The following is a 25300-nucleotide window of genomic DNA, read 5'->3' as shown; positions in this document are numbered from 1 at the left end:
TGGCAGATACCTTTCTCCTTTGCATAGGAATTATGTGGTGATGGGAAGTAACAAGCAGGCATAGTTGCTAAGTCTTGTGAGAGCAGAACACTGCTTCTTTGCAGTGCAAGTCTTCTTAGATGGTACCTAGCAAGCATGCCCCTGCCCATCCCAAGAGGGTTCTGCTCTTTTCCACTATGCTACCTGTCTCTGAGGTGAGTGAAGGAAGAGACATGAGTAACCCATATGCTCTGTGCATTGTAAAGGAAGACTAATAGGCTAAGTACAGACTATCAGAAAGTCCAAGGCTGAATCGATTCAGTCTTTGGAGGTTAATCTAAACTGCAGAGAATAAACAGAGAAACAACTGGGCAGACATTCACTGTTGATTCAGGAAATGCAGCCACATGCCTGCAGTGGCTCGGGCCAGAAGCTGGTGGGAGAGGTGCTACAGCGCAGCTCTCTGGAACATACCCAGAATGGGTTTTCTGTTCATTTCCTCTTCCTGCTGTCCCTGAGGTCTCTGGGATTTGCAGTCCAGAATCACAACAGTAGGACTCTGCAGTGATAAGTTACTTCCTTTTCCTGCTTCCAGGTGCCTCTAGGATTTGTAGTCCACTGTCACAGCCAGCAGTAAGTTTTTAGCAGGGCAGGGCAGCTCTGTACTTGGGGGGGGGCGGGGGCGGGGAATTTAATCCCCTCTTCCTGGCCCTAGACCCTTGCTGAGGTTTGCTGGGGGGTGGCAGTCCCTGCCACCCCTCCCCATCCCTCACAACCCTTCCCAGCTGAAGCAGATAGCACAGCCCAGCCAAAGGCTAAAAAGCATGCTGGGAGACTGTGATTTAACTTGACCAAGGAAGGGGTCTGGGACAGAAGTTTCGTAAATTGGTTTGAACCAAATCAGTTAGGTCTGATACTACATTCAACCAGGTTTATCTTAAACCAATTTTAGACCTGTAAAACTAGTTTATTTGTACTGAACGTCTGTTCTGTTACAGGTTTAAACCAGTTTCTGATGACTTAAAGCGGTTTGTGTGCACCTTCTGTCCCTAGCCATAATGGGTAGGCAACTTGAAAACCTGGGAACGGCGCACATATTTGTGAGCATACAGTAGGAGTCGGCCCTTGGGCTAGATCCAATTGGGAGCATCATTTTATCCAGCTTGTGGAGCCAGGTGGGCTTCTGTGGCATTTAAGGGGCTTTGCCTGGGCAGTCGTGAGAAGTAGTAACTGTGGCTGCAACTCACAGCTAGGCTCCAGTAAAGCTGCAAAATGTTGCCAATACCTGCATATAGCATCTTGCCCATTGCACATTTGTGTTTTACGCTTGTTGGTGCTACTGTGCATTTCTCCAGGGACTTCATATAGAAAGTATGAATCGGACCACAATTAGCAGAGATGCATCTGAATGAAAGGAGACCTCAAAAAATGGGGATAATTTTAGTGAGGGGACTAGTAAGATGCCCCTTGAGTGAGGGAGAATTTTAAATAACAGGGACTGCAAATGAGTGTCTGTCTTATAAACTGAGAACAATGGGATTGTCTGTGCAGCTGACAGGCAAGAGACTTTAAAATAATTGTTGATCTGCTCAAATATTTGTATGACTGTCAACACCATTGTATGAAACTAATTATGAGGGAATGCTTGAATTTGCAAGACACAGCTAACAGGTGGCATTTATTTATCATGAGCAGAGCAAGGTAGTTAGCTACGTTAGTCTGAAGTCGGTTGGAAGGCAAGGTAGATATGCACCTTTATAGATTAACTAAATAAAACATACAGAGAGAGCATGATCTTATGTGAACCCAAAGTGGTGGTGATGATGGCTGGAAAGTTAATTCACTCTGATTCCCAGGAAATCATCTGTAGAAATCTTAATCTGCCTTTTGAAAGGTTAGGAGCCCCTCATTGAAGACCTCTTGTGACCCCCTTTTACAGTCAACATATGTCCTTGAGTTGACCTCAGTGGGAATTTGTGTGGATCTTAGAGGGTTTGATCCTCCTGCACACCACTACATTTTCTGCTTCAGTCCTGCAAAAGCACTTACCGTACTTATTCCTAAACATGTCGCTATGGTAATGTGGCTTGACTATGATGGAAAGTGGGTAAACCACCTTAGCTAACACAAGGTTAAAACCTGGTCGCAGGGAGGGAATTATAGGCTACTTTTAACATGAATTAGGAGGCTGTGATGCTGTATTTAGGAGCTGTGTGTTTACCTGTTAACTTACGTTAGAATTGCAAGTTGTCTAGTCATCGCTGGAATAAAAGAGCTGGAGGTAAGGCCTCATTCAGGGATGGCTTGTATACTGAAAATTAAACATGTGCTTAAGCGCTTTGGCTAGGGTAAGAGGCAATTTAAACTTCCTCTCCTATAGATAGAGCAGCTATTTTTTCATAGTAATATCTAATCCTAGAAAAAAGAGACATCACAAACTCATTGGAACAACACCGGCCTTCTCTCTTGTAACAGCTCTGGCATTCTTGCATTTAGTAGAGATAATCAAATTCCAACCAGATTCTTCTTACCACCTCTCTTTGGGCCCAAGCTAAAGAGCCTGTTCAGGGAGTAAGAATAAACCATGATTTTTAACAGAGTATAAATGCCCAAAATAATGAACCTCAATTTAACTGTCTAAGACAGTGCAGCAAAAGCAGAACAAGGAGATTGGTGTCAGGGAGAGAAGCTGCCAGTAACCCAAAGAGATTGCTCTATCCCACGCAGGGATCAGAGTATATATTTGAATCAACAGCCGCTTCACACCAGCATGCTGAGAAGAGTGTGTGTGTGTGTGTGTGTGTGTGTATGTATGTATGTGTGTGTGTATGTATGTATGTGTGTATATGTATATACTCTGAATTAATGTTGCTGAGAAGAGTTTTTTATATATATAAAAAAACTCTTCTCAGCAAAATTAATTCTCTGTGTGTGTGTGTGTAATATATATAATAAAAAAACTCTTCTCAGCAAAATTAATTCAGAGTGTGTGTGTGTGTGTGTATACACTCTGAATTAATTTTGCTGAGGAGTTTATATACTCTGAATTCATTTAGTTTGGGGATGGTTTGATTCTCCTTCCACCCCTGGCCTCCAGCACACGTATCCTATTTCCAAAGCAATGGAAAATTTCTGGGGCAATTCAAAACCTCTAGGACAGGGGTGGCCAACCAGGAGCACATGTGCCAAAAGTGACACAGACACCTTCTCTGTGTGGCACACAGCAGAAAGAGGAGGGAACAGGGAGAACAGTGGCAGGTAAGTCAGCAAGAAGAAAATGGAGCAGCAAATTGGGCAGAGAGGACAGGACAGGGCAGGGAGTAGAAAGCAGAGCAGCAGATTGTGCAGGGGAAAAGGGGATCAGTGAAGCACTCGGGGAGGTTGTGGGGCTTACACCTGCCAAAAAGGTTGACCCCTGGTAATTTAGACGCACGTGCTGGATAGTTCTAGCTGTTGTTTCCACTTTTCCTTGTTTCTGGAATCATTGTATGTTGAATCTAAAAAGCAAAGACACAAATACAAGTTCAAATACAATACAATATACTTAAAATATATTGACAGAATATACTTATTGCTAAGGAAGCCTCCTATTCCTCTTCTCCTCAACCCCCACAGTGCTACAAACCCTAAAGCTCACAATTGCGTAATACCTGGTTGGAAATTAGTCCTAGTTAAAAGTATCCTTTTCTTGTTTGTTTCTTTAAAGTTTTATTTAAAAAGTTACAATTCACCCCTGTTCAGGAAAAGGATCCCCTTAGGCCATTACATTTCAAAGGATTTGTAGGTTGTTAATGGTTAGCTACCTGAAATTGTATGCAACAATTGAAGCTGTACGCCGTAGAAGGTCATGCAGTCAAGATTCCCCCCCCCCCTTAGGAATTATATTTTGGACACTACCACAAATCTTGATTACTTCGGAGAGTGTTATATCAGTGCATACCATTTTGTACCATCTAGGCTATAACACCCATAAGTTAAAGCAAATGTTTAAAGATTGAGAGCTTTCATTTTTTTTTCATTGCTGTGCTGGTATACATACCTCTGCCAGACTATAGCACATGGCTTATCAAAATCCAGTGGGAAAGTTAGTACATGGATTTTTTTTTCTTTTTTTGTAGTTTGAGTAAACTCAGCTGTTTATTTTAGTATTATAGAATTGCATTGGGTGATTGGCTATCTATATCTATATAGATATATCTCTATATATAGATCAGGGGTCAGCAACCCCCAGCACGCACGCTGAGCATGGCACATAAGGCCATTTTGGTCAGCACACCACTGCCAGCCCAGGCTCTAAGCAGCTGCTGCCAGCCACAGGGCCCAGGCTGCTTCCAGCAGGTAGCTGGGAGGCTGCAAGCCCTGCTACAAGCAGACTAGGTTCCATGGCCTGGCTGCAGCCGGGAGGCTGCAAACAGCTGCTCCAGGCTCCGTCATGTTGGCACTCAGGCACCTTCCAAGGTAGACATTGTGGTTTTTTTGGCACTCTGGCCAAAAAACGTTGCCTACCATAGATAGATGGATTGTTTCTAGAATTTGGGGGTTCCTTCTGTAATCTTTTGGAACATTTGGCTCAGCCCCACATGGAGCACTGGAGGGACGGTTGCCGACTGAGCAAGTTCTGCTGCATGTGCCCCATGCGTCACCCTCGCCCCCAGCTAGGTCCCAGGCAAACCCCACCCCCCCAGATACATACATGCCCCGCAACAGGGCAGGGCATGCAGGGGGCAGATCATGCCTGTCCCGCTCCCAAACACTGTTTCCCACCCACCCAAATCCCCATAGGGAGTTTTAGTGAGTTTTGGGGGAGTGGGGTGCTGACCCGGCTCTCGACACCTCATTAAAACTACTTATGTGGCCCTCGGGCCCATATAATTGCCTACCGCTGCCTTCCCTTAGTATTGAGATTTGTTTGTTTGAACTGAATTCTTTATTTTAATAGGTATATTTGCCCCTATTCTGTTGTAGTCTGTGTGTATTGATGGAAGTTAACTTTTTGTCCTAGATATGATTCACTTTGGTTTGTCTAGCAGTATGACAAATGTTTGAACAAATTCACATTTTTCTTTAATATCTATTAACACAAACAGATTCTAATACTAATAACAAAAATAGAGACACATTAGCTTTCTGTATGCTGTATTGCACTTTGATCTGTAATCAGGATCTCTATTATTGTGAGCAGAATTGCATGTGTGTTGACCTGTTGCTGAAAGCTATGATTGGAAATGAGTCTTGAAAGTGTTTAGTTCTTAGCTGTAGGATAGCATTATGGTGTTGCATGTATTTTGATGGCTCAAGTTCCTTGACTTTCTTTGAACGTCAAGTTAATCATTTTTTTAATAGCCTCAAACTACAAATATTAAGAGAAAAGGGAAGCTTACAGTATGCTGATTTTGGCCAGAGTACAGTCATTAAACCCTGGAACTCTAATTACTCCAGCTATAAAGTAACTATTGTTTTGATTTAGAAGAGCTGTGCTGGGGTCTTCTCGGCAGGGGCTGAGCTTGGGGTGGGCAGTGGCAGTGCGGGGATGGAGCTATGGTGAAATTTTGGGTGGCTGTCACTGCCCTAACCCCCAGCCCCTGTCCCAGCACTGCTTCCCACTTCAAGCCCATCCCCTGCCGAGAAGAGCCCGGTGCAGTGCTGCCTGCAGCTGCAGCCCACCCTCCCCACCCCGCACAGATCCTGGGGCACAGCCTCCCCCACCCCATGACCTCCCCAGGTACAAGCAGCAGTGGGAGCTGCCCTGCACTCCCCCCCTCCCCCAAATCCCTTTCAACCTTTTTTTAATAAGTATACCACTGGTGGCCCTCCTTTTTAGTAAATGTACCCCTGGCAGCGCTCCATTCCTCACCCTGCCCTGCTCCCTCCCTCACCACGGGGGTGTTGATCTGCTCCCGCCCCCATGGCTTGTTACTCCCCCTTTTCCTTCCACCACAGTGGACCTAGCAGCTTCACACAGCTGTCCACGCTGCCAGGTTGTGCTCCTTGTCACCTATGTGCTGCACTGCAGCTGCGCTCACATTTGAGCATTTATCAGCCAAATTATTGGCCACATCAGGCCCATTTCTGCTGCAGCCAATTTTCATTATATCGGTACCAATCCGATATTGGACCGAAGTATTGGTGCACCTCTACTTATAGTTTAGTCAATCACAAGATGCAGTCTGTGTTGACAATAAAGAATTATAAGCCAAAATTATAAGATGCTGTCACGCAGATTTTGTAGACTAAAGGGCCCGAGAGGACCAGTGTGGTCATCTAGTCTAGGGGTAGGCAATGTGTTTTGGCCAGAGTGCCAAAAACCCCCACAAGACGTACCTTAGAAGGTACCGGAGTGCTGGCATGCCAGAAAAACAAAATGAGGGCAGGGGGTACATGGCAGGATGCCCTGCTTGTGCCTCTGTGCTTCCCCCTCCCCCGCCCTACTCATGACCCTTGCCCCCAGCCCGGCCTCTGTGGCTGTCAGCTGCTACCTAGAACCTGGGCCAGCTGCAAACATCTGTTTCCTCCCAGACCTGGCTCTGGGGAGGCAGCGCATGATGGCAGTTCTCTGCACTGTGCTGCCCTCACTGCTTCTGCAAAGCAGCACTGTAACCCATCACAGCAGGGGAGTGCAGAAAGTTTCCTGCTCTGAGCTCCCCACTGCCCTGCTACACTTCCCCTGTGTGCACAGGAGCAATGTGGGTAGCAGGACAGAGTTGTGCCCCTCGCTGCTGCCTCCATCTGCAGGGGAAGTGTGGTCAGGGCAGTGGGAAGCTGGGAGCAAGCAGCTTTCTGGGCCACCCACTGTGCCCTGCTGCGCCAGGTTCCAACGCTGCTTTGCAGAAGTGGTGAGGGCAGCACATCAGGGAGCATCACCAGTATGTGCTGCCGGGGCCGGGGCTGAGATGGAGAGGCAGCATATGTTGGCAGCTGGCTCAGGTACTGGGTAGCTGCTGATAGCCACAGAGCCCAGGCTGCTTGCAGCAGGGCTTCCATGGGAGCAGCCCCGGTTCCATGGCTATCAGCTGCCACCCAGAGCTGGGGCTGGCTACAAACAGCTGCTGCCCTCCTGCACTGGCCCCAGGCTCTGGGAAGGCAGCAGGTGCCAGCACTGCACCCATCGGGGCCAGGGCTGGGAGGCAGCAGCTGTTTGTAGTATTCTGGCTGCAGCCGACCCTGGCTCTGGGTGGCTGCTGATAGCCATGGACCCTGGGCTGCTCCCAGCAGGGCTTGCAGCATCCCAGCTGCATGCTGGGAGCAGCCCAGGCTCCCGGCTGGCAGTAGCTACCCCAGGGGTGGGCAGTTATTTCCACTGGAGGGCCACTTACCCAGTTTTGGCAAGCTGTCAAGAGCTTCACGGGTAGCCCCACCTCTTGGTCTGAGCTCTCTGCTGCCCTGTTGCACTTCCCCTATGTGTACGGGAGCAGCGTGGACACCCTTGACAGGTGCCCCACCCCCTGGTCACCATCTTGGGACCAGTGTCCCAGTTTCTTAGGACCAATGTCTCAGGGCCTGCACTGGTGGCAGGGGTCTGTGGAGCCAAGCTGGGCTGCACCAGCAAGGAGAGAGGGGAGCTGACCCAGCTCCATAGAGTCCCTGCTGGCTGGGACCCCTGTACTCCTGCCGCCCAGCTCTGGGCCTCACCAGTGCTGGCCCCAGGACACCGTTGTGGGCTCCATGCACCTGTTTACTCCCAGTGCCCCCCTCAGCCCTGTGGTACAGGCAGGGGGCAGCATGCAGCCCCAAGCCCCTGCTCCTCCGGAGGTAACGAGCTGGTGCTGAGTGTGGGGAAAAGCGGCCCCTCCCCTGCCCCGTGGCCAGCGCTCCCTGCTGCAGGTGCTCGGGGGCTATCCTGAGCAGGCACAGGCAGCCCCATGTGGGCTGCGAGTGGCTGCAGTGTGGGGTGCCAGGCGGGGGAGGGGCCTGTTTTTCCGCACTCAGCATGTAGCCCATCCCAGCTGCCAGCCTGGGCCCTGCGCCAGCTCTGGGCTCGCCCATTGGGGCTGCTCTGAGGCAGGAGCAGCTGCAGCCCTCCCACTTGCCGCGCTGGGCAGTGTTTGCCACTGTTGCTTCTGGGCTGCCCAGCGCCTGAGCTCCAGGCGGGCAGCAGCAGCAGCAAACACTGCCCAGCGCAACCAGCGGGTGGGGGTTGCAGTTGCTGCCACCATGTGCAGCCCTGACGGTGCAGGACCCAAGCTGTCATTTTTGACAGGAACCAAAGACCAATAAATACTAATTTTCCAAATTTTTTAGGGGCCCCATGAGCCAGATAGAATGGCCTCGTGGACCAGATCTGGTCCGCAGGCCGTATTTTGCCTACCCCTGAGCTACCCAGAGCTGGGGTGGCTGCAGCCAGGAGGCTTCAAACAGCTGCTGCCTCCCTGACCCCAGTGTGTGCCAAGGAAAATGTCCTCATGTGCCATGCTTGGCACACGTGCCGGGGGTTGCTGACCCCTGATCTACTCTGACCATTTTTATAATACAGGCTGTAAGACATATCTGAATGGACTTTAGTTTGAATTAGAGTTTCTTAGAATAACTGTAGGAGTAAAATGTTGCTTGTGCAGCACTCAGTTGGATCCAAGTTCCTCAGTAGAGTAACTGGTGTCAAATTAAGAACCTAAATTATTAAAATTAAGAAACGTCTATATGTAAAAGCTGTCGCCAGCCTATAGGCCAGCTTTTGACCATTTAAACACTTATATATGTCATCTGTCAGACCTTAATATGCATAATATTTTAGGAGTGTGGACTGCAGAACTCGCTACAGCAACGACAACCTGTTCCATGCATCTGTTGGAGAGACGGTGTGATCATGCTGATGCAGCACAAGATTGAGAGTTGGGAATGGAACCAAGATTCCCTCGCTTTGCCACTGAGTGGCTTTGTTACATTGGACAGATTGCTACTTTTCTCTGAGCTTCTGGGCCCCTGCCCCTTCCCCACACAATGGTTGAACTGTCCTCCTATATGAAATTGAGCTGTGGGGGTTGGGGAGTGGAATCTTTTAAAAAATAAAAAATACTGCAGGAAATAGGATTATGAGATATGATGGAAGTTGTGTCTTGACCACACTGATCAAAAGTAACTGATTGCTTTGCTAAAATGATGTTAACAAATTATCACTTACGATTTGTCAAGTACTTCAAGCACTTGTTTTTTTTCTCTCTGCAGTGCCTTCTCCTAGTGCCTTGCTGGTTGACAATCCCACGTCATTTGGAAATGCGAAAGAAGTTGTAGCAATCAAAGACTATTGTCCAACTAACTTTACCACCTTAAAGTTCTCCAAGGGTGATCATCTCTATGTCTTGGATACCTCAGGAGGAGAGTGGTGGTATGCTCACAATACCACAGAAATGGGTTACATACCTTCCTCTTATGTCCAGCCTGTAAACTATCGTAACTCTTCCTTAAGTGATAGTGGAATGATAGACAATCTGCTTGAGAGCCCTGATGAAGGGGTCAAAGAGCTAGATCTGCTTGGAGAATGGACTGACATAAAGAGAAACTCTGCCAAAACCTGTGGCAACAACCCTTTTTTGAATGGGGTCCAGACAAATCCATTTCTGAATGGGAACTCTCAAATAATGCCCAACCCAGACAAAGAGTGTGCACCCAAAACCACCATTGACTTATTGCTGTTTGACACAGGGCCTTCTGTGTTTACAGGGTCTAGTTCTGCAGCTACTAGCACCACAGGTAACACTTTTGATGAACTTTCTTCCATGAACAGATTTGAGTTGGAACACCCAGTGAAGCGGGATAATCCCTTCTTCAGAAGCAAACGCTCCTACAGTCTTTCAGAGTTATCTGTCCTTCAGGCAAAATCTGAAACCCCGGCATCGTCAGGGTTTTTTAGTGGGTTGAAGTCTCCTACCCCTGAGCAATTCCAAAGCAGGGAAGATTTTAGAACAGCATGGCTGAACCACAGGAAGCTGGCTAGGTCTTGCCATGACCTGGATTTGCTTGGCCAGAACCCTGGGTGGGGTCAGACGCAACCTATAGAGACCAATATTGTCTGTAAGTTGGATAGTTCCGGGGGAGCAGTTCAGCTTCCGGATACCAACATCAGTATCCATGTGCCTGAAGGGCATGTCTCTCCAGGAGAAACACAGCAGATCTCTATGAAAGCTATGTTAGATCCACCTCTGGAGCTCAGCAGTGACAAGTGTAGCACCATAAGCCCTGTGCTAGAAATTAAACTGAGCAACATGGAGGTTAAAACATTCATCATATTGGAGATGAAAGTATCAGCGGAAGTTAAGAATGACATCATGAGCAAGAGCTTGGTGGAACTGCAGTGCTTGCGGAGTGACACAAAAGAAGGTCCATATGCACCCATGCAGCTAAACTATTGCTATGGAGACACACTACAAGTGCAGCTGGAGAACCTGGAGCCTTGTATGTATATAGCTGTGGTAGCCCATGGACAAAACATCCTATACCCTTATACTGTTTGGGACTACATCAGTAAAAAGGTAACAGTTGGTGTCTATGGCCCCAAGCACATTCATCCTTCTTTTAAAACTGTGGTGGCTATTTTTGGACATGACTGTGCACCAAAGACTCTCTTAGTGAATGAGGTTACAAGGCAAGTCCATGGCACAGCACCTGTAGCACTGCAGTTGTGGGGAAAGCACCAGTTTGCTTTGTCCAGGCCACAAGATCTAAAACTCTGCATGTTTTCCAATATGACTAACTATGAGGTGAAGGCTAGTGAGCAGGCTAAAATTGTCAGAGGGTTCCAGATGAAGCTGGGTAGAGTAAGCCGCCTTATCTTCCCCATCATGTCACATGACCCCAATGAACTCTCAGACTTCACATTGAGGATACAAGTCAAAGATGACAAAGACGCCATATTGACTCAGTTCTGTGTACAGACACCACAGCCACCTCCTAAAAGTGCCATCAAGCCCATTGGTCAGAGAAGATTTCTCAAGAAGAATGAGGTTGGGAAGATCATTCTGTCCCCTCTAGCTGCAACCAGCAAATATCCCACCTTTCAGGATCGGCCAGTGGCAAGCCTGAAGTATGGCAAACTACTCAAGACGGTGGTGCGGCAAAATAAGAACCATTATTTACTGGAGTATAAAAAAGGCGATGTCATAGCTCTCCTCAGTGAAGAGAAGATCAAATTGAAAGGGCAGCTATGGACAAAGGAGTGGTACATTGGCTACTATCAGGGGAAAATTGGCCTTGTTCACACCAAAAATGTGCTAGTGCTTGGGAAGGTCAAGCCCAGCTATTTTTCTGGACCTGACCTCAGCACCATTGCATTGCTTGAGCAAATCCTGAGGCCCTGTAAATTTCTGACCTATATCTATGCTTCAGTAAGGACTCTGCTCATGGAAAATCTCAACAATTGGCGGGTGTTTGCAGATGCTTTGGGGTACTTGAACTTGCCGCTCTCTTTCTTCTGCCGGGCAGAGCTGGACAGTGAGCCGGAGCAAGTGGCCTCTGTGTTGGAGAAGCTGAAAGAGGACTGCAATAATGCAGAGAACAAGGATAGGAAATCTTTCCAGAAGGAGCTATTGGCGGTGAGTACTCGGCTTGTCAGAAAGATCTTATTGCCTTGTGAATTCAGTTCTAAGTCAGTGGTAGAAAATAAGAGTTGGGTTATTCATAAACTAGTCTTCAATATTTTATGCAGGCTAAGCAGGACATTGTAGGTAGGAAACTCTTTCCTGGGTTAAACTGGTAGGAAACTGGTACAGAGTAAACATTTTTAAAACTACTTTTGTACTGGATTGCTCTGCTTGCTTTTTGATTCAAAACCTTTTTTAATGCACGTAGACCAAAGGTTTGTTGACAAATAGTACTGTATTCAGTTCTACGTAGACTTCAACAACAGTATCTTGTTCAGTTTTAAGAAGGATGTAGAGAAGAGGGTCTAAAGGCGAAGGGCGAAGACGGGGGGGGGGGCGGGCGTTGAAAGCAAGCTGTATGAAGAAAGTTTGAAGGAACTAGGCGTGTTTAGTTTGGAGAAAAGGGGACTAAAGTGTGGGACCTGATTAGTAGTGTTCAAATTTTTACAGCTTCATAAAGATAGAGAACTACTATTCTCCTTTGCCATAGGGGGTGGGACAAAAGGCAGTGTGGTTAAACAGCAACAAAGATTTAGATCAAGTCCCAGGGGAAACTTCCAAAACTGTAAGATCTGTAGGACATTGAAACAAGCAGCATAAAGAAGTTGTAATACCTCCTTCATCAGAGGTGTTCAAAAAGAGGTTGGTTGGATAAGCACCTGCCTTTGGAATAGTACATCTTACATTTCGTGCAGGGAGATGGACTAGATCAGTGGTTCTCAACCTTTTTGTACCAGAACCCATTTCTAAACATCAGTGGCCAGTCCCAACCCACTGCTCCGCCCCCCCAGACCCCAGTGTGTGGGGCATAGGGGGCCCCAAGCAGCCTTTTGCAGGATGGAATTCTGAAAGCCTTTTAAGGGAAAAGCCACAGTTTCCCATGTTTTTCTCCTTTAAAGGAAAATCCATTTTTTAAGTTCATTGATCCATTTTTAAAGTTTGTTTGCACCCCATTCCTATAGTCTTGCAACCCACGGGTTGAGGAAAGTTGGACGAGATGACCTTAAGGTCTTTTCCAACCATATGATTCTATACTGAGGAGAAAATACATTGTGTCTGTAATATAGCATCTAAAATTAGGCCTGTTTTTAGGAAAAGAAATCTATTTTTTTCTTCCCCTTATTTCCTTTCCCTAAGTATCTTCTCTTCAGATTAAAGCAGTTAGAGTTTTTAGAAGGCACATCCTGAACAGTGAATTCTGTACACAGTTTGATCCAAAGAGGACTTATGCAAGAGAGAAACTTCCAATATGCAACTATATGCATCAGACTAATGTTTGCATTTAAGGGAAATGGGAGTCCTGTGTTTTTTGCTGAAAATCACTGCAAAGCTGATTCCTGTATTTCATAGGAAATGAGCCAAAGGAATTCAATACTTGTTTTTTAGCAGAGATTTGTAGCATCATTGTTCTCTAATAGTCTTTTTTTGTGAACCTAGATAACTAGGTTTTTCACACTGTGTTTTCAAAATGTCAGCTTAATTTATTGAACAGAAAATTTTCTCTGGGTGGCTTTATGCCTTGGGAGTAGGGCGAGAACATCCATTGTAGGTAAAATATATGTGAAAAAAACCAAGGTTAACAAAGCCATTCATATTTTTGCCTTCTTTTAATAGGAATGGTATATTTTGCTGATTTAGGCATCAGGTGTGTTCAGAACATTGAGGAGAGGGATGCCATAACTCAATGAAATCCTCTCTAGTGTGTGTTCAGAGTTTTATTTTTGGGTGTTCTGTCTACTTAATAACACAGCAGCACTGGGGGAAGGGAGCTCTTTGAAATATCCTACTTACACATTGATATCCTCTGTAGAGACAAGGAAACCATTAGAACCAAAAGAGATGCCAATTCTCTCCTTTTCTGTTTTACTAGAATTTACCCAATCTCAGAAGCTGTGTAACAAGGCCTTCATTAAAAACGTAAGGTTTAACCTATCAAAGCAGCCTAGAGGGTTTAGAAACATTGACTGAGATGTATCTACATCTAGAAGGCAGGGTAGAGATGCACATTTATAGACTGACCGAATAAGAGACGCATAATAAGCTTTTGTGATCTTGAGTTAACTTCAGCATATGCAATGACTGACTACATCTAGTGATGCATCTGTATCCCTTGCACAGTTTTGTAAAAACCTAGTCAAGGTTTCCTCAAAGTTGAGTAATTTTTCTTTAGTTTAGCAGTTTTCCAGGTAAAGTTAAAAAGCTGGTCTGAGGGGCACATTAAAAAGCAACAGTGTTATCAAACAGGCAGAGCTTATGGGCATTTATAGACATGCAGAGACTGCTCTGATGCATCGTAATTTAAATTTAAAGCTAGTTCAACAAGCTGTAGTTAAAGCACCTCTGCCGCCATTTTTCAGCATGGGGACATTGATCAGAGCTGCTCTAATTAAAGCGCCCCCCCTACCCCTGCCTCCCAGATCATGTCTATAAATGCCCTGCATTTTTAAATAGTACCATTGCAAATCATTCCCTTCTTTGCAAAGAATCAAACTTCTGCATGACTAAGACCCCAGTAACTTGAGCAGGCTTATAGAATCAGTATAGAAGCCAGAGGAAAAGAAGTGGGTGGACTGAGAACGTTCAAGTCTAAAAAGAACCACGTGAGAATGTAACATGTTCTGTGTGTTATTCAGGAGTGGGGCTTGGGGCTGGCTGAGATCAGAGCAAGATGCAGGGACCTTGGGAGTGAGGTTACATCTTAGTTTCATAGTTTCTAGGGTCAGAAGGGACCTGAGTAGATCATGGAGTCCGACCCCCTTCCATGGCAGGAAAGAGTACTGGGGTCAGACGACCCCAGCAAGGTGTTCATCTAACCTCCTCTTAAACACCCCCAGGGTAGGAGCCTGCACCACTTCTCTTGGAAGTTGGTTCCAGACCCTAGCCGCCCTGACAGTGAAGTAGCGCCTCCTGATATCTAGCCTAAACCTGCCCTCTGCCAGCTTGTGACCGTTATTCCTGGTCACTCCTGTCAGTGCTCGGGGGAATGGTGACTCCCCCAATGCCTGCTGGTCCCCTCTGACTAGTTTATAGCAGGCCACTACATCCCCCTCAACCTTCACTTTTGGAGGCTGAACATGTTCAGGTCCCATAGCCTCTTCTCATAGGGCCTGCTCTGCTGAACGCTGATCATGCGAGTGGCCCTCCTCTGGACCCTCTCCATGCTGTCGACATCCCTCTTGAAGTGCGGCACCCAGAACTGGACACGGTACTCCAACTTCAGCCTGACCAGTGCTGCATAGAGGGAGAGGATCACCTCTTTGGACCAGCTCAAGATGCATCTGTGGATGCATGACAAGGTGCGGTTGGCCTTCCTAACTGCCTCCCCACACTGCTGGCCCATATTCATCTTGGAGTCAATGATGACTCCAAGATCCTTTTCCGCCTCCATGCTGACAAGAGGGGAGTTCCCCAACCTGTAGGTATGGTGCCAGTTGTTCTTCCCCAGGTGCATCACTTTGCACTTGTCTGTGTTGAATCCCATCTTATCCTCATCCGCCCACCCTTGTAACCTGTCTAGGTCCGATTGAAGCCTGTTGCTTCCTTCTAGTGTGCCCACATCCCCCACATCTTAGTGTCATCAGCAAATTTGAACATGGTGCTTTTTACCCCCTCGTCCAAATCACTGATGAAGATGTTGAACAGCGCGGGCCCAAGGACCAAGCCCTGCGGAACCCCACTGCCCACATCCTTCCAGGTTGAGAAGGACCCATCCACTACCACCCTCTGGGTGCGGCCCTCCAGCCAGTTGGTGACCCAATTGACTGTGTGGGCATCAACACCACAGTCCCCCAGTTTCTTAACGAGAACAGGATGAGAGACAGAGTCGAAGGCCTTCCGAAAGTCCAGGAAGATTATGTCCACTGCTACCCCTGCATTTAATGATTTGGTGATCTGATCATAGATGGCCACCAGGTTGGTCTGACAGGACCTGCCACTAATGAACCCGTGTTCATCGCCCCTAAGCATGACTCCCCTGCTGGCCCCTTGTGGATATGTGCCAGAATAATTTTCTCAAAAAGCTTGCCCAGAATCGAGGTAAGACTAATTGGCCTATAGTTTCCAAGGTCCTTCCCCTTTTTGAAGATGGGAACCACACTGACCCTCTTCCAGTCCTCTGGCACCACACCAGAGCACCACAAGTGCTCGTAAAGCCGTGCCAGGGGTCCCGCAATGACCTCGGCCAATTTCTTTAGAACTCTAGGGTGGAGAGCATCCGGACCGGCTGACTTGAATACATCCAGTCCCTCCAGAAGCTCCCTAACTAGTTCCTCGCTAACCCTTGGCCCAGGTGTGCCTCTCCTGGGGCCCGAGGGGGGCCCAGCAGGGAGGTGGCTATTCTGGTCCCTACTTAAGAAGGCAGAGGCAAAGAAATCGTTAAACATGTTAGCTTTGTCATCTGGTGTGACGACCAAATTTCCCAATGCATCCTGCAGGGATCCCACATTACCCGGGACCTTCCTTCTACCCCCTATGTATTTAAAGAAGGACTTCTTATTGTCCTTAATCTAGGAAGCTATTCCCAGTTCCATCTCTGCCTTGGCCTTCCTGGCTGTCCCCCTACATCCCCGAGTGACTGCAGTATAGTCATCCCTGGTGATGACCCCTTCTTTCCATTGAGTGTACGCCTCCCTTTTAGCAAGGAGACATTCCTGGATGCATTTTGTGGGCCATGGAGGCTTGTGTGCCCTCCTGCTGCCTTTGATCCTCATTGGAATTACCTCCCTTTGGGCTTGGAGGATCGTCTCCTTAAGAAGCGACCACTCTCCTTGGACACCCGACTCCCCTCCCCTCTGGGACCTCAGTGCTTCCCCAACTATCCTCCTTAGCCCATTGAAGTTTTCCCTCCTGAAATCTAGGGTTGCTGCCTTCCTGCATCCCTTTGCCACCTTGCGCTGGATGGTGAATTCCAGCAGGTGATGATCACTGTCGCCCAGGTGGTCAAGCACCCGCAGCCCCCTCACCAGGTCATCACCTGTGGCCAGCACTAGGTCCAACAAGGCATCTCCCCTGGTGGGGGCTGTGTACCTCCTGGGTTAGATGGAGGTCCTGCACTGTGGCCAAGAACCTACATGAGCGTTCAGACCTGGCTGACTGCTCTTCCCAGCAGATGTCCGGGAAGTTCAGGTCCCCCATGACTACCACATCCTTAGCCTTCACTACCTCTGTACCTAAGAATTCCTGGTCAAGCTCTTCTCCCTGGTTGTGAGGTCTGTAGTAGACCCCCACCGTTAAGTCTCTTTCCCCTTGACTGCCTTGTACTCTAACCCAAAGCACTTCAGAATGCCCCTCCTCTGACTCCTTGCTAATTGACGAGGATGTGTATTCCTCCATTATATAGAGTGCCACGCCCCCACCTCTTCTTCCTATCCTGTCCCTCCTGTACAGCCTATAGCCCTTGATATTCACTGCCCAGTCATGCGTTGAGTCCCACCACGTTTCTGTGATCCCCACTATGTCTGGACTGGTGTCAGCTAGCAGGAGGGTGAGTTCCTCCTGCTTGTTTCACATACTACAAGCATTTGTGTAGAGGCATTTGAGGCCTCCTGTGGATGTATGTATTGACCCCCTAGTCCCAGTGTTGCCCTGGCCCCTATCGCTTACCTGTTTATGCCTTTTGCTCGTTGGTCTGGGCTGGGTTGTAGTTGTGCTGGGCTGGGCTGAGAGGTGTTGTTTGGTCTGGCAGTCTGATGTTTCCTCCACCCTCATCTTCCCCTTCCCCCGACAAGCCTAGTTTAAAGCCGCTGGAGGAGGTCCGCCAACCTAGAAGAGAACACACACTTACCTTTAGGGGAAAGGTGGAGCCCATCCCATCCAAGCATGTCTCTCGTCATGATGTGCCAGTCATGGCTGAGGAAGCCAAAGCCTGCCTTGTAGCACCATTCCTGTAGCTGCCAGTTGGTCTCCGTGACTCACATTTCATGCCGTCTGCCACATCCACTCACTGGCAGGATAGAAGAGAAAACCACCTGTGCACCCATCTCCTTCAGCACGCAACCTAGAGCGTGGTAGTCCTCCATCAGGCGATCAGGGCTTCTCCTGGCCCCATCATTAGTGCCCGCGTGGACTAAGACCATGGGGTGATTAATCGGTGGGCTACCATGGGGTAATGATTGGTGGGCTTGATTCAGTAAACACCCTTTTCCCTTTTGCTGTGCACATTGCTACCCTGCCCCTTTGCCAGTGTGGCAGCTCCTACCAAAATTGTATACTTGTGGGTGAAACTTGTAGCTAACAGGAGCATTGTTTTAACTAAAGCAGTCTTAAGTTGTAGAATCAGCAGCCACCACTGCTACTTTGATGTACAAAGTCTTGCAGGGATGTAAACTATGCTGTTGGAGGCTTCACTTGGGAACCTGCACAGATTAGGATCTCAGCTGTCCACAGGTCATTTTAAAGGCTCTCCACTACCAGCCACTTGACCCAAGGGAAGTTTGGAGCTCAGCCTCATTGCTCAGTTGTACTGCTCCTAGTGCTTTGACTCCATCAGGGCTGTCCAACTTGTGGTCAGTGTGGCTCCTGCCTGTGCGCTGCTCCTCCCACTGCTCCTGCTGCTGCTGGGGTCTCTGAGCTCCCCTTCCCTCCTGTAGCATCCACTTCTTGCACCTACCCTTGGGAGCGAAGCCCAGGAAGTCTCTGGTTTGCAGTGAGAGAGCCTATATGGTGGGTGGGAAGTGCCTGAGGAGTCTGCACAGCCTGAGGTCTCCGACCGCTCAGTTAGGCTACATATTGGTGGCAAAGTACCACTCTCTTAAGTGGATGAGAATGAACTGGGAGGTTTTTTTGTTTGTTCGGGGGCAGGTGTTATCCAAGAGAATTTTCCTTCATGCAGGAAATACATCCCCTTAGCCAGAGCAGAGGGAGGTGGCTTTTTCTCCCTGTCTTCTCTCTTTCTCTCTTGTCATTTCCACAAGTTAGGGCTTCTCAAGTTTATAAACTCCCAGGTTTTTTGCATTCAGAGCATCATACGTATTTTGTGTCCCTATGTCAGGTCCACCTTATGTCAATTTCTGGTTAGCTTAAGTCCAGGCACCTACTGCTCTCAAGTAGATTTGTTAATTTATTTTTATTTTTTTGCTTCCTTTTTAAATAGGTTATTCCCTCTCTTCCATAAATAAAGGTATTTATTTGAACAGTAGTTTCTGTTGCTGTTCTGAAGGATATGCGTTCCTACCCCTATGTGTGGGCAGCAGTCAGTTCTGCTCAGGAGCAGGAGTTGGGGAATAGGCCTGTGAACATAAAGTTCCCATCTCCTTTGTGCAGAAGGGCATTGATGGGACTGAGAAGTGGACCAAAAAGCTTGAAGAGTCTGAAGAGGTTTCTTTGAATATTCAAGATTCGAGCCCTGAGTTCAGAAGAAAAGCAGTACTTCCAAAGGGATCTTTCTGTAATGGAAAGAAAGCAAAGGAAACCAAGAGTAGGGGCAGTAGAAAGGGATATCTACTGTTCAAGGGACACAAAGCCAGCCCTAAGGAATGGGTGGATAGAAAGGAGTTCAGGCAAACTAGGGCAGATTACAAGAGCTGTTTGATTTTCTGTATTTACTAGATTAGAAGATGAGGTTCCCCCCATTTAACATGGGGGTGGGGGAGCCTCTTGCCTTACAATCCAGTACATGGTGGTGGGGGCAGGCAGCTGCTGGGGCTCTAGAGCCAGAGCTTCTGCCTGCCCCCTACTGCCTCTGCACCCCCTGACTCCCCTCCCCCATAGCATCAAGCTCACTTGCCCCCAATTTTGCACTCCACTTCCACCAGGCCACTTTTCCCTTTCTGCTGCACTCCCTATCTTTGCCCCCATATGCCAGTTCTGTGCTACAGCTACAAGGCAGGCTGGACCCATGTTCAGTGTCTCGGGCTGTAGCAGGGATGGAGTCTGCCAGCATGCAGCAAAGGTAAAGGGGGTATGTGGAAAGACAAGCAAGGAGTAAAGACCTTAGTTAGCAGGAGGAAGTGGAAGCCGGGGACTGAGGCTGTGGGGACAGAAGTGGCATGGTGGAGGAAGCAGGGGAGATAGGAAGGTGGGGGACAAGCACGCTGAGGGTAAGTGTGGGGGAGAACAGCAGGAGGTAAGCTGTCTGCCTCTCTCTGCCTGCCGCACTGCCTCTACACTGCCAGCAATCCACTGCCCAGCCCCTTACTGCTCTCCCACCACCTGTCCTACTTCCTGCCCCCCACACTGCCTACCTCCTACTACCCCCCACTACCTGCCCCATTACTGTCCCTCCCTCCCCCCAATGCCTACCCTCACCAGCTCTCCTCCCACTGCCTGCAGTAGGGAGGGAACAGAATTAAGATGCCCTTCCAATAATTAGGTTCCATACATGGAAAAGTATAATAAATTTATAAATTTTCTTTGTAAAGAATCTAATTATTGGGGGATCATCTTGTAGTTAGGGTTATCTTGTATTTGGATAAATATGGTAAGTTATTGGGGAAAGGGAACTTTTTGAGAGACCATTGTAGGATGGGGAAGAAACCAAGATGCCTTCTAAGTGCCCCAGGTACATGGATTTTCCCTCGTTAATTTTCCCTCAACCTGAAGAAGAGTGTGTGTGCCTGAAAGCTTGTAAAGAAAGATCATTTTGTTGCAATTTCTTAGTTGGTTAAATGAAAGGTATCATCTCTGAACCAAGAGTTTTTAGAGTTTTGCATTTCTTTCTCCCTGCACATGGATGAACCTCACTTTGAACAGAGAGACTTTTTCCCCTATGAAAAGTCAGCTAATTTTTTGCCAGTTTTTGGGGGCCTGTGACATTGCCTGTTGAGTCATCTAAATTATATTCTCCCTCAAAAGCAAACAGACTTAATTTGGGTGTTTTGTTGTGTTGGGTTTTTTTTTACCTCCATTCTTCCTTTGTAAGTGGAAAATCTAATGCAACATTGAGTGGTAATTTTCAGACAAGTTAGCCTCTAAAAATGGAAGAGAGAAGATTAAAAATATGAGCTCCAGCCTTTCTATAATTTTAGTGAGAAATCTTTTACTTAACCTCAAAGTTAATAGCATGTTATTGCAGCAGTTGTGGTCATCTCAGGTGCTTAAGTTAACAGCCCCTCTTGCTGTAAATAAAGGGGAGACATTCTCACCAGTCTGGGTTCCAGGCTTGGAACGCATTTTTTTCCTCTAGGTGGTTTCTTGAAACCTGTATATCTTAACGTTTGGGATGTTCTGCATAAGTTGGCTGCATCCACAAGCTTTTTAAATGGGGATAGAGCTGGGAAACTGTTTACATGCAAGATTCTCTCCAGCTTGGGATTTTTGTTTGGGTGGGGGTGGTATTTTCAGCACAATTTAATTGAAATATGTTCTGTTTGAAAGACTCCAGGACATTTGGAAATAAAATATTTTCTCATATACTGCTAAGTGTTTCAAGGGCTCTTCACTGTCTACCTTACTGAATTAAATACTGTGGGCATACCACTGTTTTTAATCTGGTCTCTGCATCTGAAGGTCAAAAATAGTTTAATTTGTGGGTCTTGGCACACCTGTGTCTCATCTAAGGGAGAAGGAAAACCAAATACAGTTCACCCTGTCTGCATATTCACAGGATAACAGAGTTAATTGGAGGCTTGTCAGTGACCTGACAGTATTTTCCTTCTAAAGAGGTCAGTCTTGCATAGATGCTAAAATCAAATTCGAGTGGGAATTAACCCTGAACATTTTCCCCCTAACAGTGTTTTGTTCAAAAGCTTCAGTTCCATGTACATTTTTAAAGATGCTATTACTTAAAGAGAAACTCATTTCCTGAAAGAAGTTAATATCTATTGAAAACCTGTTTACTAATGGCAATATTGATGTTGGTTGACATTAAAGAAGTGACTTGAGGCATAAAAACTGTGAGGGGCAATCATTTTATTATTTTTTTTTTAAAAGGCTTTCTTTTCTTTTGTAACAGTTAGTCTTTTACTACCCAGCATTTGTTGGTTTGGCATTAAGTGCTGATCTCGCCCTTTCATGTTCAAGTTGAGTTTCTAAAAATCAGGATTTGGAAAAAGTATAAATAAGGTTTGCTTAACCCTAATGTGAAGAAATACTCAGATATACCTTTTTTCTGTAAGAGAAAGCACAGACCTTGCCACATAGTTACATTTTATGTATTGGGGAGGGGGGGGTTGTATTTTGGATTGGAAGTGCTTCTCAGAGTGTTTAGAGTGAAGCTGATGACTGGGGGTGCATGTCATGCCACAGCTAGGCAACTGGTTAATAAATAATTAAATCTTCCACCTAGTATTATCAGCGATATCTAAAAGAAGTAAAGAGTGATTCCTCCCCCCCGCCCCCCCAAAAAAAAAAAAAACCCCAAAAAACCTGGGTTAGTCAGTGATAAAAGGTAAATCGAGACTCTCCTCCTGGAAGTAAATCAGTTGAGACACTGGCATACCTTTCTAGAATGAGTAGGGAAATAAGGTCCCAGATTAGCAATACACTTATGCTTGAATATAGGGTTGTTGAACTAGATGGTCATGAAGTCTTTTCAAGTCCTGCATTTCTAGGGCTCTATTTGTTTGTATCCATCCCTGCTCAGGGAAGCATTCTGAGCTTATGCTTAAGTGCTTTACCTAGTGGGGCCTCTATATGTGATGTGCTAGTTTATATTTTAGGGCATCCAGGAGGATATTCTGCTTGTGTTGAAAGCATTTGATGACTTTGCATGTTATGTAAAGGGGTAAGGGTTTTCAAAAGCTTCACAGTTTCAGTTTCAGAAAACAACTTGAAAGGCCACAGGTCTTGAGTTTCCCAGGGTTATGTCACTCCTGAAAAGGGCCTTGAGTACTTTTAAAATGCTACCCAGTTGTGCTGCATTTCTTTAGAAGTTCCAGTTGCTGCTAAGGGAGTGACAACTTTTACTGGAAGAACTCTACTCCCGCTGAAAATGGCACTGCCAAGCTCTTGGCAGTACTAGCGAGCTACACTTGTCATAAGATGTATACTATTTTCCTTTGGAATTTCAGCGTAGTGTTTTAATTAGAGCCTTGACCTTCTAAGGCTTTCAGGCATATGTTGCTATTCTGAAAAATAGTGGGGTTCTGGAGATATTATTATTATGTTAGAGAAACTACAGCACATTAACTTATTTTTTTAATTGTAATAGTGGTTTGGAGGGAGAAAGTTGATCCTGTTTTAAATTTCGTTTTTAAGAATTTGCTTTCTCTTAAGTGCTGCTTTGATCTCTGAAAATGTGGTATGATCACTCTTTACAAGTACCTTCATGAGGTGAATAATAGGGAAGTGAAGGGCTTTGTAGGCTGAAAAACAACACTGGCACAAGATCAAACAGCTACAAACTGGCTATGGATGCATTTAGATTAAAAATTAAAATATTTCCAGCCTTCAGAGGAGTACGGTTTTGGAAACGTCTCCCAAGCCAAGTGGTGGGAGAAAAGGATTTCAGTTACTTTCAAGAGTGAACTGGGTAATTTTATGAAAGGAATGGTATGGTAGAACAGAGTTCTGCATTAGCAATCAGTGTGTCGTATGGCATAGCATGTTTTGCAATCCCCAGGTTGGGGGAATAGTGTTTGTAATGTGGAAGGTGTCTGGTAATTGCACACCTCAACACTTGCTGGAGCCTTGAAGGGTTGTCCCCCCCGCCCCCCCCACAATTTCTTGAGTACATCTGGATGGGAGGGGGGCAGTGTTGCCTGCCTCCAAGCCATCCTGGTGTTGTGCAGAGCTAGAAGAGGGTTTGAGGGTTTTGTTTATTGGAATGAACTGCTGCACCCACTTGTACTTAGGAAACCAAGTAGCTAGCTGGTTCGCTTTTCTGCCCAGGGTCACACTGATGGCTAGTTTTGGGGTCAGGAAGGAATTTTTTCCCTTCAGCAGTTTTGGCACAGACTGTTGAAGACTGTCTTTTTCCCTCTAGCGGGGCATAACCCGTTTCCTAGGATCTGCTGATCATACACTAATCAGTTATTTCCCTGTTGCTGCACTTGGCAGTTCTCTTACATCCCCTGCTTTTCCCAGTGGCATGTTTATAGGGTGTTCTTGGTGTTTCAGAAATCATCTCTGGCAGATGAACAAGAGGATTTGAAATGACGTGGGTCATTCCTTGGATGAATGATTACCTGTGAACACGGGGGAACTGGACTTGATGAAAGGGGCCTTTTGGCTTGGTCCTATGTTCCTGTATTTCTAACAGAGGGGCTGAGCTTTCTTATGCAGGCTGTACCATGTGTGGGACCACTGCCAGGAGTCGGACCCTACCCACTTGCTTCAACTGTGCATGGCAACTCCCCACAAGAAGGTTGGATAGCTGTCTGCCAGCAGCCCTGGGTGATATTTGCCTCTTTTCTGGGGCTTGAGGCATGTGAAGCAGGAGAGAGTGGGCAAGGCAGGGAGTCATAGACAAGCCTCGGTAACTCATTTGTCTTCAAGGCAACTGCTAAATCCATTGCAATTACTTACCCCTGCTGACCCCTGATAAAATACCGTATTTAATATAAGATGATCCCTTCATAAGGCAACCCCCCCAGTAATTAGATTCTATTTATAGAAAATGTATACATTTTCCATAAGTTTAGTATAGAATCTAATTATTGGAAGTTTGTCTTAAATTTGTCAACCTCCCACTGCTACAGCAGGGAAAATAAACCTGTAGGGTCAAGTAGTCCCTTTCCCCTCTGCCCCCCTCCCCACAAATTTATTTCCCCTGAAGCCCCTTCCCGCTCCCTACTGTCAAACCTTGCTTTCCCTGAGCATGTGGAAGCGAGGGAAAAGCTGACTTTGAAATAAACACAGCTGTAGGAATTTGCATATAGTACCATAGACTTAATTCACCCAGAAATGATGCCTTTTTTTGAAAGTGCTGCAAATTTTAGTGCAGGTACTGCTTAAACACCTTTAGCACCTACTTAAATTGTGTACACACTTTTTTTTTTTTTTTTAATTAATATATTTTGTGTTCCAGGTCAAATCAGTTCCAAATTTTATCAGTTGAACAGAACTCAGTCGTTCTAAAAACAGATCAATTGAACAGGCAAAAGTCAATCATTCTAAACATGATGTCTGGTGCTACAGCCGGCAGGCATTCTCCATCCCAGGTGCTCACCCTGGGATTTCAGATGCTCCCAAATCTGTTGGCAGGCATCCTACATGCATGCCCAAGGCCAGAGATCTTGGGGGATTTGGATGCTCCCACTTGATCTGAGCCAAAAGGCCAAGTGATAGTGTACAAACTGTGCCAGATATCAGCTCAACACTAAAAGGCTTATGATTTACCACATTGTTCATTGGTTGGGCCCCAGCAGAGTCAACAGCATGTCAAGTCACGGAGACCCCACAGCTCAGCACTGCTCAGTATGCGTGTGTGTACACCTGAGAGCCCCCACTTATGACTGGAACTGTGTGTTCTTGTCACGAGTCCTGGGATCCTCCAAAAACATATATAGAGATGCTCCCAGCAACCTGCTCTGGCTTTACCTTGTGGAGGGTGCCGTCACACTAATCAAATGCAACAGGCTGAGAGGGGGCGTCAGGGATTCTGGGTGAACTGCTTAGACCCGTTTGGTGATGTTTGCCAGACATGTACGGCTGGTGAAGAAACAGGAATCATTAGAAATGGAAAAGAAAGGCACACATCAGCTGTGGAAGTGAAGAGGAAGTTAAAATGTATTCAGGGTTGTGGGTCACCATGCTTTTAAGGCTTCCACACTGAGGGGGACTGCGTGCAATGGGCACTACCATATGTCTTATTCAGGTGGGCTTCACTAAGCAATCTTTACGGTAGCTTTGCATCAGCATGTCAGTCTTTTGGC

General features: G+C 46.6%; 1 protein-coding gene across 5 annotated transcripts in view; it reads left to right on the top strand.

The window, feature by feature from the left end:
* SH3BP4 (SH3 domain binding protein 4) overlaps positions 1 to 25300 on the top strand; it is a 121502-nt gene that overhangs the window by 78931 nt on the left and 17271 nt on the right. For all 5 annotated transcript variants that reach the window (XM_090044991.1, XM_090044987.1, XM_090044988.1 and 2 more), the window contains one exon: positions 9139 to 11501. In XM_090044991.1, the coding sequence (XP_089901117.1) occupies positions 9139 to 11501 (2363 nt within the window). The remainder of the gene's footprint in view (positions 1 to 9138; positions 11502 to 25300) is intronic.

Source organism: Crocodylus siamensis, chromosome 4 (assembly GCF_052110815.1).
Source record: "Crocodylus siamensis isolate JL-2025a chromosome 4, ASM5211081v1, whole genome shotgun sequence".
NCBI classification, from domain to species: domain Eukaryota; kingdom Metazoa; phylum Chordata; order Crocodylia; family Crocodylidae; genus Crocodylus; species Crocodylus siamensis.
Note: the sequence above shows the minus strand (reverse complement) of the source record. Positions and strands in the feature narration are given on the sequence as shown.